At 40.2% G+C, this 16,136-nt stretch overlaps 1 protein-coding gene across 1 annotated transcript; it reads left to right on the forward strand.

Moving 5' to 3' along the window:
* Nucleotides 1–483: 483 nt before the first annotated feature.
* THAP2 (THAP domain containing 2) lies at nucleotides 484–14,844 on the forward strand. Its single transcript, XM_080935257.1, has 3 exons — nucleotides 484–730; nucleotides 7,426–7,621; nucleotides 10,482–14,844. Exons 1-3 carry the CDS (start codon nucleotides 660–662, stop codon nucleotides 10,866–10,868), a joined length of 654 nt encoding a protein of 217 aa, XP_080791383.1. The 5' UTR covers nucleotides 484–659; the 3' UTR covers nucleotides 10,869–14,844.
* The last annotated feature ends 1,292 nt before the right edge of the window (nucleotides 14,845–16,136 follow it).

Raw genomic sequence — 16,136 nt, forward strand, 5'->3', positions numbered from 1 at the left:
TCCGCCTCGCGAGAAAGGATTTGTGGAAGGAGGCTGTGTCCCGATCGTCATTTCCTGCGGCACGCCGGAATAGGACTTTCAAATCTCGCGAGAACAAAAAGGGCGCCGCGGTGCTCGCTGGGATTTGTAGTCTTCTCTTGCTCCAGACTTCGCCCTTGGTCCTTGCACTCTAAACAGTCTCTAGCATCCTATCTGACGTGGCCGGGGTCAATGTTCGGGTAGCGGGCCTGCTCTTCAGCCGCAGACCTGAGTTTCAGAGCAATTAGTCGTTGGGGAAGACACCTGCCATCATCTCATTCATTGCTAGGGCACCCCTATCTGAGACGCAGTATACCTAGTTTCTTTGGGACCCCGGGAGGTGGGGCGCAGGGGGGCGGGGAAGCGAGGGCGGCCGCCATGTTGGTGAAGGCGAGTGTCTGCGCCTGGAGCTCCAGCACGTTGGCTCTAACGGGCCTAAACGCGCCATATTAATAAAGAGAAAGGGGAGTGGGCCCTCCCTCCCACCCCTGTACTGTGCACGCCCCTCTTCCCACCCCGCTCTCTGCACCGAGCTGGCGGCGCCTTGTCGCCTGCCTCGTTTGTCTAGAGTTTGACAGAAGCTTAGCGGGCAGGCGCCTCAGAAGTGGCGTAAGGTAGCGCCGAATGAGGGGCCGGGGGAAATGCCGACCAATTGCGCCGCGGCGGGCTGTGCTGCTACCTACAACAAGCACATTAACATCAGCTTCCACAGGTAACCTGGGCAGGGAGTGGGGTGACGGAAACGGGAGCCTAACCCGTCTGAGGAGCGGTCGTGTCAGAAGAACGAGGTCCTCTGACTTGAGTCACTTGCCCAGCTGCTAATAGCAGGGGAGCATCACTCTTGTCCTTTGTGTGGGGTTTCGCACTTCTGGAAACGTTTGCTCCTTTTCCGAGGAAAGTTTACCAAATTTTCAAAAAGAAAAAAAAAGAAAGAAATCCGAGTTATTGTGACTGATACGCCTTACATTAAAAAGTGATGAGTCTACCTTTATTTTCTACTCTTTTATTTTTATATCGTAGACCATGCCTTGAGACGAATGACGCCATAAGGGAAAAGCTCATTTCCCTGTTCAAGCCAACAGATCACTTTAACAGCCTGCTGTGTTCGAGTTAAAATTAGGCCATTTTCACTAGCGGAATTGACGTGGGAAACAGTTCTAATTGTCACACATGGTAACTGAATCAATCAATGGCGGCCATGTAATTAAGCGATGTTTATCAAAGAGCAAATAGAAACTGTCTCTCTTGAACAGAATTACACACATAAATCTAGGTTTTGTTTTTCTTTGGTTGAAAACGGAGTCGTGTCTTTAGTTTTGTTAAGTCAAACTCTCCAAAGCGTTTGAACACCGCCTTGAGTATAATATAAATGGTCACCTTTCCTTCAAGAATTGTCACCTGCCCGAAGAGAAGAAATACTAAAAGCTTAACTGAAAACAGATCTGAATTTATATAACCCACCATATATCTTGTGGTCTTAGACTATAGAAAATATCTTTGCTCGTTTTCCTTCCTTAGTATTACTATGTGCCACCCCTAACTAAAAACTGCCACTGTAAAAATCCGTCTGTGTTTGTTTTTAAACTATTACATGCAGATGTAGAGCTTTGTTCACTCTTTTAGCTGATGTACACCAGGTCCCTAATTGCCTGACATTATGCTAATGATGTAGAAAGTTCTTACCCTCAGGGACTTTAGAATTGAAAAGCGGAGGAAGGCATAATTACAGTTGAGTGCCACAGAGAAGACATTCAAAGAGACCTAATTTAGCCTCAGGAAGTCAGAGGACACTTTCACAAAAGAGGTGACACATCAAATGTGTCAAAGGATGATATAGGTTTGGTCTTCTATATTAAAGCTGTCTTGTTCCAAGAGTACTTGAGGAAGCCCTGAAGAGTATAAAAAGACAAGCACGATTAGATGTACATAATAAAAAGCCTTCCGGCAGCAGCACGAAGTTAAGAGAGATACTTAAAGCGCTAGTCAAGCATCGCCAGAGATGAATTTGATGAGAAGGATGCCTTATAGAATGTTAATCTATCTGCTATTTTCTTCATGGGGAAATTCTGTTGCATGTCAACTGAACTAAATACTGATGCTTAGTTGTGGGTACAGGAGCACTGAATGTTGAGTGAGCTGTAACAAAGGGAGCCCAAGCCTGGTATGCTCACACAAGGCTGTAATCCCAGAACAGAGGAAGAAGAGGCCAGCCTGAGCTACACAGGGCCTGTCTCAAAATAAAATTTAATTAACTATAAGGAATCCATTTGATGGTCTAGAATAAGATGCTCTTGGCAGTAAAGATGAAGAGAAATGGACAGATTTTGAGAGAGGATTTACTGGTCTTGATAATCTGATGTGGACCATGGAAGGGAGGAGTCTAGCCACTAAAAACAGCATGTAAGAAATATACAACAGAGAGCTAGGTGTACTGCATCACAGCTGTAATCTTAGAACCCGGGAGTCTGAGCCAGGGGATCCACCCTGAATTCAAGGCCTGCCTGGATTACAGAGTAAAACCCTGTCTCAAAAAAATAAAAGCAGGTTGGGTGGAGCATGGCTTTAGGCAAAGGCAAATGATTTCTGAAAGTTCGGAGACAGAGAGACCCTGCCTCAAAAACACAAAAGAAAAAATGCACAGCATACAGTACTGTGTGTGTCAGAGTCTCACTATGCATGGCTGGCTCATACTCTACATACACCGATTGACTGATTGACCTACATATCTCTCATGTAAATAACTCGAATGCACTCCAAGATTTCTTTGTCCCTGCCTAGAAGACAAAGACATCTTTTTTCTGCCTACCCAAATTTTGTCGGGTAGGGGCTGAAGAGATGGCTCATCAGTTAAGAATGTTTATTGCTCTTGCATAGGTCCTGAGTTTGGTTCACAACCTATGCATGGCAGCTCACAAACCAGACCCGGAAGATTCAACACCTCCTCTGACTTCCATGGGCTCCTTGAAGCACATCATACACATAAATACATTTAGGCACATAGATACATTGTGTACACATACAAAATAAAAGTAATTTTTAAAATTATGTTGCCTAAATTTATTTTTAATTTTTTATACTTCTCTACATCTTAACCTTTAACATGCCCTGGGCCTTATTTTCATAATGTGTTCTCTTTTTTCCCTCAGTAAAATAATCTCCACTTTTAAATTTGTCACTAGACTTACAGTTTTTCTTCTTTGCTTTGTTTTAATCTCTTCTACTGACCCTTCTCAAACTCCTACTCAAAACGATCCACCTGTGTCTATGTGTCCCACTTGGGGTCAACATTTTAAAATATTCCCCAAACAACAAAAGCCCTTATCTCTAATGATTAAAAGACCGTGGCCCAGTTGTGTACTGTTACCCTGGACTTCTGCCAGTCCCATTGATTGAGTATCGGTAGTATTAAATTGGTAGTATTGTCAGATGGTAATAACTGCCATCTGACAATTATACTGATTCCTGAGTTCTCCTTTTCAGTGAGTGAAAATACTATCCACCCAACAAATTGGAAGCCACCCAACTTGATGTATCACTCTTCCCTCTTGACTGGCTGTTGTAATAGCATCTTGACTGGGTTACTGACTTCAATTCATGTACGTCTAACCACCCTTCTGTAATCAATGGTCTACAGCTCCACATTAACAATTGTCCTTTCAGAAAAGGGGAAAGCCCCAGTGTGTAGTATTTGGCTTCAAGCCACCAGTATGGCGTGACGGATTATGAAGATAAGAAAAGATGTACGGTATCATACTAATCTATAGTGGCTCTACAGTACAGATGCAATAGTCATAAGCAACTTCAAAAAGTAGAGATTGGGGCTAAAGAGATGACTCAGCAGCTAAGAGTGTGTTCTCTTCCAGAGCACCCAGTTCAATTCCCAGCACCCATAGCAAGCAGCTCAATCTATAACTCTAGTTCTGAGAGACTCAACTTCTGGCCTCCTTGGGTTCCTTGGACCATGTATATATATCCACACAGAAAAACACACAGGATTAAAAATCCTTTTATTAAAAATATTAGTAAGACATTAGGAAATTAGATTTTAATGATGGCTGTATTTAACAGCTGATTCTGTCAGGTCTTTCAATCAGCCATTTATGGCTTGCCTTTTTTGACAAGAAGGCCCATGATTATTTCATGCCTTGTGCCTAAGACTCATATAACTTCACTATTCCCATTTAAGACCCTTTTGGGGGGCATGTTTGTATTCCATGTGGCTCCATACTTACTCCTTAAAAAAAAAAAAAAAAAAAACCTACTCTGCCACTAAGCTAAGCATTTACATCTTTTAATCATTATAGGGAGGCCAGAGAACAACCTTGGATGTCATGTGTGTTTGTGTGTGTGTGTGTGTGTGTTGTTTTGAGACAGGGTCTCTCACTGTCCTGAAACTTGATCATTGTGCCACAATGATCCATCAGAGCTGTCTCCTGAGTCCTTAGAAGCATTCCTATCTTACGTTATAAATAATAGAAATACAATATATGGGTCTGGGGTTGTACCTCAGTGGTAGATATTCACTTAATATATATGAGAGACCTTGGTTTTGATTCAAGCACCACTATTGTCAAAAATGGAGATCTACAAAAGTTAGGTAAATTTGCCTGTGTGTCCAGAAACTGCAAAGGAGCTAACAGTTGAATTCTGGTAATCCAACAACAGTGTTATTTTTCAGTCTGCTAACAAGTTAGAACTTCTTAATTCTCTACCTTCTAAATTACTATGTACTCTCAGAGGCTAGGCATTTATTTATTACCACTACATCTAAAATGCCTGAGAATGTAAGAGGTAATATTTTTAAATGCCAGCTAAATAGCATTATTCAAACTATTGAGCAATAGTTTCAATAAACTTCTAAAACAGGAAAAGAAGCATAAAGAGGTTTATAAAGCCCTGTGTGTGTTATGTAGACAAGAACATATCCATCGGTTACTACCGTATAAATTTGTTAATATAAGGTGATTTTCAGTATTTAAATTTAGCCTACAGGCTACATCTCCCACATCATACCCTGAAATATATACTGTGAAAAATACAAACAACACATTCGTGGACCAGACAGAGTCCCACACACCTGAAATTCACAGGAAGTCAGGGTCATCCTCATCTACATAGTAAGTTTGTTGTCAGTTTGGCTGATATTAAACTCTCAAAAACAAAACAGATAACATCTGCCAAACATAATTAAAAACAATGCTGTAAAATGGGATGCTACCGGCCCATAATCCTGGCACTCAATAGAGAAACCAATGGACTCCAAATTTCTGCTCATCTTTACTCATTCCCTAGTAAAATGAAAGGCTCTTTAGCTCTTTAGCTGGACTTGACAAACCATTAACTAACTAGAGTGCTTTGAGCTAGAGAAAGGACTGAAATAGCTGAAAGATTTACACTCTCATGGGAAGAACAACATCATCATCAGCCAAGGCACTGAAGTGGAGAGGGTGATTGGGAGAGGGAGCATCTTCATGGAAACAAGTTGAGGGGGAGGTGGGAGGGAAGTGGGGGGGGAGGGTATAACATTTGAAATGTAAATACAGAGAATATCCAATAAGATAAAGTAAGTGCTTTGAAATGAGATTGAGAGATAAATGCTAAGCCAAATGCAATGGCTCCCTCCTGTAATCCCAGCACTTGGAAGGCTGAGGCAGGGGGATTGTAGCATTTCAGGTTGGGCCTAGACTACAGTGTGTCACGGTCAATCATAGATTACACCCTGTCTCAGAGCTCAGAGGGTGCTGCAGACTGAGGACTAAGCAGGGTTGGTAAACTTACCAGAAATTATAGTGAAATTAAAACACAAAATACTGTGAGCTGTGGAGTGACAGCAGATCTTCGGGGCATGTCTGACATGAGGGAGGATATTTAGGGCACATTTGGGCTTTGGTCTTCCGTGCTCTCCTAACTGGCAATGTGTGGAAATCTAATTCCATACATGTGATGGGTCTTCTGAGCCTTTCTGTACAAAGGTAGCGCACGTAGAGGCTACGGTAATCAAACTGAAGGAGATTTATAAACTGGCACAATGGCTGGTTGAGCAAAGACACTGGCCATATAAAACAATCTGAATCGGATCCCCAGAACCCATGTAAAGGCTGAAGGAGAAAACCAACTCAGCTTAGCCTCACACTTCCGTTAGCAAGTTGGCACACGTGATCGCACACGTGTACATATATAAAGCCAGAGGGGTTGTTTTAGCATTCATATTTTTACTATGTATATTTGGAAGAGAAAGACTATGTGCGCACATGCCGCAGCTTAAATGTGAAGGGCAGAAGACAGCTTGTGGGAGTTGTTTTTTTTCTCCTGCCATGCGGGCCCAGGGAACCATACTCAGGTTATGAGGTCCCATAGTCAGTGTTCTTGTCTAATGAGCCATCTCACTGGTCCTAAATTTAAAAAGAAAAAAGAATTGTAACTGAAATTTAACTGTTTATTCTTACATTTCCAACTCAATTAACAAACCTAGAATAGTTAGAATTTTCAGAAACAACCCTTCATATTTGTGCCCTCCATCAGCAGTGTGTGTTGGATGAATGTATCTTTTGTATCTGAAATAAATATGGAAGGAAAAGGATAGCTACAGATGATTTATCTTTTTGTAATTATGTGTTCTGCCATGCTCCATATCTTTTTTTCATGTACCTTGAGTATGTAGAATACAGTGAGCTATTTATATCTTCTGTATTGGTATTAATATATTAATTTTTATTGAGTTCTTATTAGTCACAATTCAAAGATAAGCAGATAAATAATAATGATTGCTTTCCTCAAGAAACAGCTTTGGAGCCAACAAAATGGCTGTGCAAAAGCTATTGGTATACAAAGCAGAGAACTTGAGTTTCATTCCCAGAACCAAATCACTTCCTCCCAGAAGTTGTTCTTTGACGTCCACATGTTTGCGTGCGCACGCACACACAGCATACATGCATGCACATAGTTTTCTTTGAAAATATATAACTTGTACACTGGAAATTTTAATGGAGAAAGTATTAAAAATGACGTAATGTGGGAAAGACAGAAAGGCGTATATTGTCTAGGCTTTCCTTGATAAAACTGAATCTTTGTTATGCCTGACGAACCTGATACACGGCAGCAGATGGAGCGTGTGTGACCCCCGCTTGTGATCATCCTCCAGCCTGATATCTGTGTTCTGGCTATTGCCCGTGCTAAGGGCTAGATTGGAATAAATCTTTTTTTTTAAGTTTGAAAAAACTATTAAGGTCAATTCTTTACTAAATTTCTATAGCTATAAAATTTAGTATAAATTGACATCTGGAGATTGCTTAATTTTTTTACACAAAATTTTACATAAATGAGAGACTTTTTAAAATGTAACTGTTTTTAGTACAACAAAAGCAGGACTGCTGGAATTTGAGTTGCTTTTTGTTTGCTTGTTTTAAGGTTTCCTTTGGATCCTAAAAGAAGAAAAGAATGGGTTCGCCTGGTTAAGCGCAAAAACTTTGTGCCAGGAAAACACACTTTTCTTTGCTCAAAGCACTTTGAAGCCTCCTGTTTTGATCTAACAGGACAAACTCGACGACTTAAAATGGATGCTGTTCCAACCATTTTTGATTTTTGTACCCATATAAAGTCTCTGGTAGGTCACTCTCCTTTCTTAAACCATGTTTCAGAGTCTATTACCTTTTTCTTATGTAAGAAAGCAACTCGAGTTGTGTTAAAATGAGTATGTAATGGCACACCTCAAAAAAGCTACAAGCTCCCTCTTGTGTAATAAAGATACAGGCTAGAGTTAGAGATCAGAGCTCCCGACTCCAAGTCTGTTTCCCCAGTGAATTCCAAACAGATTTCAGATCTTGGACTTTTAGATTAAGGAAGCTCAGCAGGTAAAATGTATACAAACACTCCAAGTATGAAACACTTTGTATATGGGGTTCTTTACCAGAATTGAGGCCTCACTAAACCACAAATTACTAGTTATTGTCAGTAAATGTGTCATTGGCAAAACCAAAGAAGATTACTGATGAAACCTTCAGAATCACTCTTCTGATTTTAAGGTGACAAGTGATATGCTAGTGAGTGTTTTAAGGACACATACTCAGGTATGCCAAAAAACTATAGAGCTCATTCAGTATAGGCATAAGGCATTGGGAGTTTGGATGGGAAGAGTTTTGACCATACATAAAATAATTTGATTAGATGGTAAAACTAAAGCCAGGGCATTGAGGGATAAATTATCAGTTGTTGGTTTAGTTGAAAGAAAAGAGAATTGGGTACAGGATGAATGAATTGAAACAAGCTCAAGGCAGCCTTTAGTTCCACAGGAGGCAGAAACAGGTAGATTTCTGTGAGTTAGAGGCCAGAGACATCTAATTACTGAGTTCCAGTGCATCCAGAGTTATGTGGAGCTACATAATAAGACCTGTCTCAAACAAAACAAAGAAAGCCAAGTGGTTTAAGGGTGCAAATACAGCTTTTTTTATAGTAGAGTGCGTCCAGCACACACAAGGTTGATGACCAGCACTAGGTGAAAGAGCCAAGAGAAAGAAATACTCTATCTGGTTAGGTAAGATCTGATTAGGGAAAAAAATACTGAAAAAGTCACCTTCAGAAAGAAAAGGTAGAAAATAGGAGGCTTTAAAAAAAAGCATCTCCCACTGAGAAAGGGAAAGCTATTGTTTGAGTTACTGTGTCATTGGAAGTGAAGTTGAATTAGTGTTTTAACTGCTGCTGCTGCTGCTGAAGATGTTAGAAGAGCTACAAAACAGTAAGGGCTTATTTCTAAACCTTTTGCATTTGAGCACCTCAAAGACTACCTGGCCCCAAGTATGCACTCAAATGAAAATGAAAACGTACCATCAACTGGCACAGGGAATGCACACATATAATTATGTCCTCAGGAGGCAGAGGCAGGAGAAGTTCAAGGTCATCTGCTGGATAGGTTTGACACCAACCTGGGCTACATGAGGCATTGTCACAAGAAGTTGAAGGAGGGAACCTTATTTCTGACATTTTGATCATTTATTTATGCAGTAACTATTAAACGCTTCATTATGCCAGAATCTGTTAGATGTTTTAAAATAAGAGCAAAGGAAGACTGCCATTTCTCTGTGAAGAGAGGCCAGCTGTGGGTCTTATGATAGTAGGAACTATAAGCTCTTCAACATTATTTCCCCAAGATTAATGTTTCAATAAGTGGTTGGGAATGCTTTTGCTTTGTTTTGTTTTGTTTTGGTTTGTTTTCTGTTTGAATGGACAATCTTGCTATTGGGGTAGCCTAAGCTATCTTTAAATTTACACTATCTAACCCAAGCTATTCCTTTATGGGTGTTTTGCTTGAATGTATATCTGCACCGTGAATATGCCTGGTGCTTGTGGAGACCAGAAGAGGACATTGGAGTTCCTGGGAAAACCTGCATTACACATGGTTGTTAGCCACCATGTAGGGGGTGGAAATTGAATCTCGGTCCTTTGGAAGAACCACCGATGCTCTTAACTCCTGAGCTCTCGTCCAGCCCTACGAGCCACTCTTGAGCTACCCATCCTCCTGCCTCTGCATCCAAAATGTAAAATTGAGTTTTTCCTTTACATTTTGGCTTTTTTGAGGCAATTTCACTGTGTAGCTCTAGACTAGTTTCAGGTTATACCAATCCTGCCTGGGCCTCCTGAATGCAGGAATCACAAATGTGTCCCATCAGACATTGAGTGAATATCTATTTAATAAGTGAAAGACATAGTTATAAGATGTGACACAACAGGAAAATCTCAAGGAGTTTGATTTTTCTGGAGTAGACAGGACAAAAGAATCCTTAGCTTTCTGGATTTGAAAAAAAGTTTCTAACCAGATTTTACATCTTTGTAGGTTTAGTGTATAGAACTAATATCTAAATCTGTTTAGAAACTTGATGCCTAAGAATATGTCTCTGTAGATATGTGAGTTCTTGTTTAAATAGATTCTAGGTCTGAACTATTCCTCTAGTTGAGAAACTAATATTAACTAAAATGGAGATCAGATCAATATCATAGATAATACAAAATGTCTAAGCAGATTTTAATTTGGCTTAGTAAAAGGAATTGGAAAAGGTTGTTTTTTTAATTTCCCATAGAATCATAGTGAATAATCTCAAAGATACCTTGAAAATTCACCACTTATTTTGGAATCAGTGTTTAAATAAGACTGTAAATGAAGGACATAAGAAAGGCACAGTGGTGACATATCTTTAATTCCAGTGCTCAGGAGGCAGAGGCAGGTGGATCACTGAGTTCAAGCCAGCAACCAGAGCTATACAGAGAAACCCTGACTCAAAGAAGAAAAGCACAAGGTGACTAGAATTCGTTAACCTATTGAGAACCTTAAGCCATGATCCCATGAGGTAGCCTGCTGGTGTTGCCTATTAAACTTTAAAAGATCAGTTTAAATACTGTGTTACTCAAAACTGGACACTGTTTACTTATCTGTGATATTCATAATTTATATTAAACCTCTCTGTTCGGCTCAGAAACTCAAGTCAAGGAATCTTCTGAAGAAAAACAACAGTTTTACTTCAACTGGACCATGTACCTTAAAGCTGAACAGTAGTCAGCAAGTACTGCTTGAACACAGTTACGCCTTTAGGAACCCTATGGAGGCGAAAAAAAGGATAATTAAACTAGAAAAAGAAATAGCAAGCTTGAGAAGAAAGATGAAGACGTGCCTGCAAAGAGAACGCAGAGCAACTCGAAGATGGGTCAGAGCCACGTGCTTTGTGAAGAATTTAGAAGCAAGTAACGTGCTACCTAAGGGCATCTCAGAACAGATTTTGCCAACCGCCTTAAGCAGTCTTCCTTTGGAAGAGTTAAAAGTTCTTGAACAAGACCAACAAGATAAAACATTACCAGTTCTCTAAATGTAAAATGGACGAGGATATCTGCACTCAAGTTTTCCTCACACAGAGCCCAGTGCCCATGTCCTGACACAGACCACGCTGGCAATTACACGGCAATCAAGTCCTAAGCTTTACTTGAAGTGGCGGTGTCACTGTATGGGGTGTCACTGTATGGGGGTCTGAACAAGTAGGGACGTCAGTGACACGTTCAAGAATGAGAAGTGCCTTACACGAGGATTCTGTACTCAAACATCATCCTAGGAAACACTGGTAGAGGTTGTTTCTGATCTTGTTCCTTTAAGCTGCTGTCAAGTAGGAATGGCAAACGATGTGTGCATATATCAAGGCATCCCACACCAAAGCCGGGGTAGTGCATTCAGAGGGACGTGTGACATAGGAGCTAATCACATTCAATACAAGCCTAAAACTACCAGATTTCCTATGAACTACATCATTGGGATGTGGTTGAAAATTTTACAGATAAAACCTCTGGGGTACAGGGCAAGGGTTTGGTTTTGGGTTTTTTGTTTTGTTTTTTTTTTTCTTTTTTAGCCTTTTGTATTTTAACCAGTGAAGTAACTTATCATGGCCTTCCTTATAAAAACATTGAATTTAAAAGTAGGTTGTAAAATAATTTGAAAATAGTATTTTGAATGTGAAATACCTTTGAGACTCCAAACTAGATAAGGCCTCAAGTACCTCAGACTAGAAAAACCCAGTGAGTTATATTTAACTTCTAAGAAAATATACAGAAAATAATACAGAATATGAAGTCTAGCTTTTATCATAACAAAATAAAAGGGCAAATGTATATTATTTTTCTTGTGATAAAAATATTGAATTTCCATCTTCATAACTGATACATTAATAAACATTTTAGACTGTTCCTGTGTTGATAGCAAATTCTTAAGCTGATGTTTCTTTTTGTGATTACTTCTTAATTGCCTTTTTTATGTCAAAAATAGACCCCTCCTTGAATAAATCACAGTATAATTTATTCACAGTGAAGTACTTAACTATGTTGTGTTTCAGACCCAGGACAGTTGGCTGAGGTACATTTTAGCAAATCAAGGTCTGAGGCTATGAAAGCTTCTAAGACAGTATTTGAGGGTCTAAGAAAATGTGTCTTTTAAAGCATTTATTTTATGTATATGAGTACACCGTAGTTGTCTTCAGACACACCAGAAGAGTGCTTCAGATCCCATTACAGATGGTTGTGAGCTACCATGTGGTTGCTGGTAATTGAACTCAGGACCTCTGAAAGGTCAGTCAGTGCTCTTAACCACTGAGCCATCTCTCCAGCCCTAAGATGTTTTAAGGTTGAAAAGTTCAGCATAGAGGATGGGGTATGCCAATCGTGCCCTGTAACAGGTAGGGACTGGGGGATCTCAGAGGACCTGGAGTCCAGGTCCATCTTGTTATACTAAATATGAACCTCAGCCACCTGTCCTGGGTCACGTTAAAACACACATTTTATCTTACCTCAGCAGCTTGCTTTTTAACATTTTTTATAGGGAAATCGAAACAACTTCAATTCATAATGGAAATAAAGTACAGTCCTCTAAAATAGTGTGTGTCTCTGTGATAAAGCTATGCAAATGCTGATATTTATAAAATAGAAATACTAAGTTTGCTCCTCTGATACCACTTGTACCTTGAAAAGGCATTGTGTCATGTTTAATAAGAAAGAGCTCTTCCTTCAAAAGAAGAGTCCTTCCTTCAAAAAGCTTTGGCTCAGTAAGTAAAAGCGTATTCACGTAAGTTATTTATTCTTTTTCTAGTTTGTGAGATTACCGTGTGAACATAACATGCCTGACCGCAAATAACTACAGTCTTTCCTACACAGAGATGGAGTTTGGATTCTCTGCTATCGCTTGAGCTGTTTCTCTGTGTCGTGCCCAGTTATCAGCACTGTTTAGTAAGGACTATGTTCCCTGCAAACACAGTGAAAGAAAATAGCTCTCTTAGTTTTCCTGTGATACGCATAACCAATACTCTATAAATTTTGTAGATGTAATCACCCTTGTTAGCTGTCTTAAGTATTGGGTAAAGTTCCTTAAATTTGTCATCATGTATTTTTTCCTAATACTGGTTATGTGTCTTTACATCATTTTAAATATCAACAGCAAACACACTGACTGTACCTACTCAATAGCCTAAAATAAGCTGGGTAACTAATCATATTAACATAAGCTGTGTCGTTGAAATGTAAACTTCCGTATGGTTTACCATGTTTCCCAAGCACCAAGCACTAACAAATATGGTCTGGTTAGGATTAGTATCTAACCCTAGGGTTAGTTGATATTTAATACACTTTTAAAATCGTAAGTGTACGACGTTGTAAAATACAACGCACTTTTGGCAAAGTTACAGTCTTCTTCCGTTATTATTACCCTTTCGTTTCTTTGGGGTGTTCTGTTTGTGTGCTGGACTGAACCCAGGGTTTCGTACTTACACACACCACCTCCGACCCATGCCCTCAGTCTTTTTCTATCTTTGGACACCGTTGACTAAACGATCATCAGCAAATGTAATTTTCTGCCTGTTTTCTATATGTTATTTTTTTTCTGGTAACATGCTTCAAAGTCTCCTTACATGACTGTATTAATAACACATCTGTCCACCTTTAAAAAAGACTTCCTAGCTGAACTTGGTAGCACGCATCCGTCATGTTAGCCACGAGGGAGAAGGAAGTGGGGAAAGTGAGTTCCAGGCTGTTAAAATCCTACCTTCAGTTCGATGATAGATGTTTTTTTGTGGTTGGTGGTGGTGGGGTTTTTGTTTGTTTGTTTGTTTGTTTTTAGTCGACTGTATACCATAAAACTGATGGAGTGCGGCACGGTGAAGCCCAGGGACAAACTTCTCTAATTCCTGTGCTTAAGAGGAATGGCGGGTGGGTTGGAAACTTGAGACCTTGTTTGAAAACGTAAACAAACGCACGGGAAGGACCACACCGCTCTCCCACAGTCATGCCTCACAGATCTTCTGTCTATCCAGTGTGCCTATACCCTGCTAACATTCACAAAGAAAAAACAAAGCTAAAAAGCTAAAACCAGAAACACGACTGAAGGTTAGGAAGTTGCTGGGAAGGCGAGCGAGCACGGGACTGGGAGATGTGCCATGCTCAACATGGATCAAGCCAAGGCTCAAACTCCAACACCCAAAGGGGGTTAAGTACGGAATTGTCTGCCCTTCGGTTGCTGCCAACCTCCCGAAAGAACGGTGCTTAGAATATGAGATGAAGTCTATGAAAGAAACAGGTGGAAGACGCTACGGTGCACACTGTTGACTTGAAACTCAATGAAAACCGTACTCTCTTTTGAAAAAAAAAAATGCATTTCTCTTAGAGTGGCCGGTGAGAGGTGGGCGGAGCACTAGAGTTTGGCCTGAGTTCAGTGTTACTGGGTCATAACCTTTATAAAAAAAAAAAAAAAAAAAAACACCAAACAGATCGGAACTGTAACTTTGCTGAAAGGTCAAAGCTGAGAAGGAATATTTGAAACTTGACATTTTTTGGGGAAAATAGCCCTATTGACAGGTTTCTGAACTAAATCATGGCATAGTTGTTTTGTTCTCCAATCTCTGCCTTTCTCCTTCCAAGCTGGAGTCACACAAGGTAACCTTGTTTGCTTGCTAGCATATTACTCTGTCCCACTTGCGAAGAGATGGGGATGCCTGCGGTCTACAGGATTCTAAGATGAACATGTGTCTTCTACCCTCGAGTTCTTCTTTTAATATGTTATTAAAATCGGGAAAATCATATGTTTTAGAAAAGCAAAAAGTAAACTTTAAATGTATTAAAGATGTTTGTGAGATCCTTGCTAACGGTGTCTATGGAGATTTTGTTACGTTCTCTCATTTCTCAGTGTTAGAATACGGGTAAATTTTAATTTTGATATAATAGAGAAACTAATCTTTATATCAGGAGTGGGATTCTTTTGATATTTAGACAGTTGAATACTTTATAACATTAAGGATTTTGTAAGGTACGTTAAACAATAACATTGTACTCACAAAAATGTATTTGAAATTTGTTACTATTAAAAAATTGTTTCCCAAGGACGTCTTGTCATCCCTGTTATTTCTAAAGGTGAACATTTCTGTAAAGGCCCTTACTCTCACTTGAACCCACAAACACCGGGTAGTCTTTCTTCTAAGTTGAAGCAAACTGTGAAACAGATAAGGGACACCTTAATGGCAGATTGGTTTCAGGTTGGTGCTAAGTGGACATTGTTGTACCATCTGAAATCTTTATGCGTTCAAAGCTAATACACAGAGGGCTGTAAAAGTTCATGTGGAGTCACGATGTAACTCAGTGGTAGACTGTCTACCTACTACACACGAGGCTCTGGGTTCAAGCCCTAGCACTGCAGCATAAGCCATTTTTCTTCATAGTTCTCTGACAATAATGAGGTATACCCAGACTTAATGGTAGACACAGTAGTGGGAGCACTGTTTTAGTAGTATTCTTTAATGCTTTGTAAGATAGCGTTTTAACCCTCACTGGGATATTTAGCAAGTAGGGTGAACAAGAGAAATGAGGGAGGTCCCTGTCCTCAGTCGGAAAGTCTTTCCCTTCCCTCGTCCTGCCCTGGCTTTAACCCACCCTTAGGAACTAAATGGAATTCAACAAATTGTTTTTTCATACTGCCCAGCTTCTTAAACGTTGTTTTCCAAACGTTAAGAATGAGATTCGATGTCAAGAAATGACACGTGTCTGAGACAAGCTTCCGGTTTAATAAATTCTTTGGCAAATATTTTAAATTGTCTCTATTAACTCCTCTTTGTTCTCTGGAACTCCAGTTTCGTCCTCTTCTTAGCTCCCAAACTTTACAGAGGCCCTTTCTCTGACAAGGGGCTCCTGCCTGTAAGACCAGTGCTTTACCACTGGGCTGCTATCACTAGCAGGCTTCCTTGCCACCCTTCAAATCAGAGCTCAGTATATCTGTCTCTCCCTCCTCCCCCTTTCCTCATCCTCTCCCTCCCCCTTTCCACTCCTCCTCCTCCCACCTCCTTCTCTAAACACTAACCAAGTAAGAACTGCTTTTCTCCTTGAGGTTTGGTCCAGGCTGTGTGTTGTAATGCTAAATACTGGCCCAAGGGGTCTGGTTCCCCTAAGGGAGGAGAGAATCTTCACACACCAAGGAATGCTGTGTGGCCTTGCTCCTTAATATAAAACTATCAGTTGAATAAAGATGCCAGCAGCCTGTACCCGCCTCTGCAGAACAGAGGTGGATAGGTGAGGTTTCAGTGCCCGGGCTTGAGGTCTGAGAACCACAAAAGTAGAGA

This window comes from Micromys minutus (genome assembly GCF_963924665.1).
Source record: "Micromys minutus genome assembly, chromosome: 22".
In the NCBI taxonomy this organism is placed as follows: domain Eukaryota; kingdom Metazoa; phylum Chordata; class Mammalia; order Rodentia; family Muridae; genus Micromys; species Micromys minutus.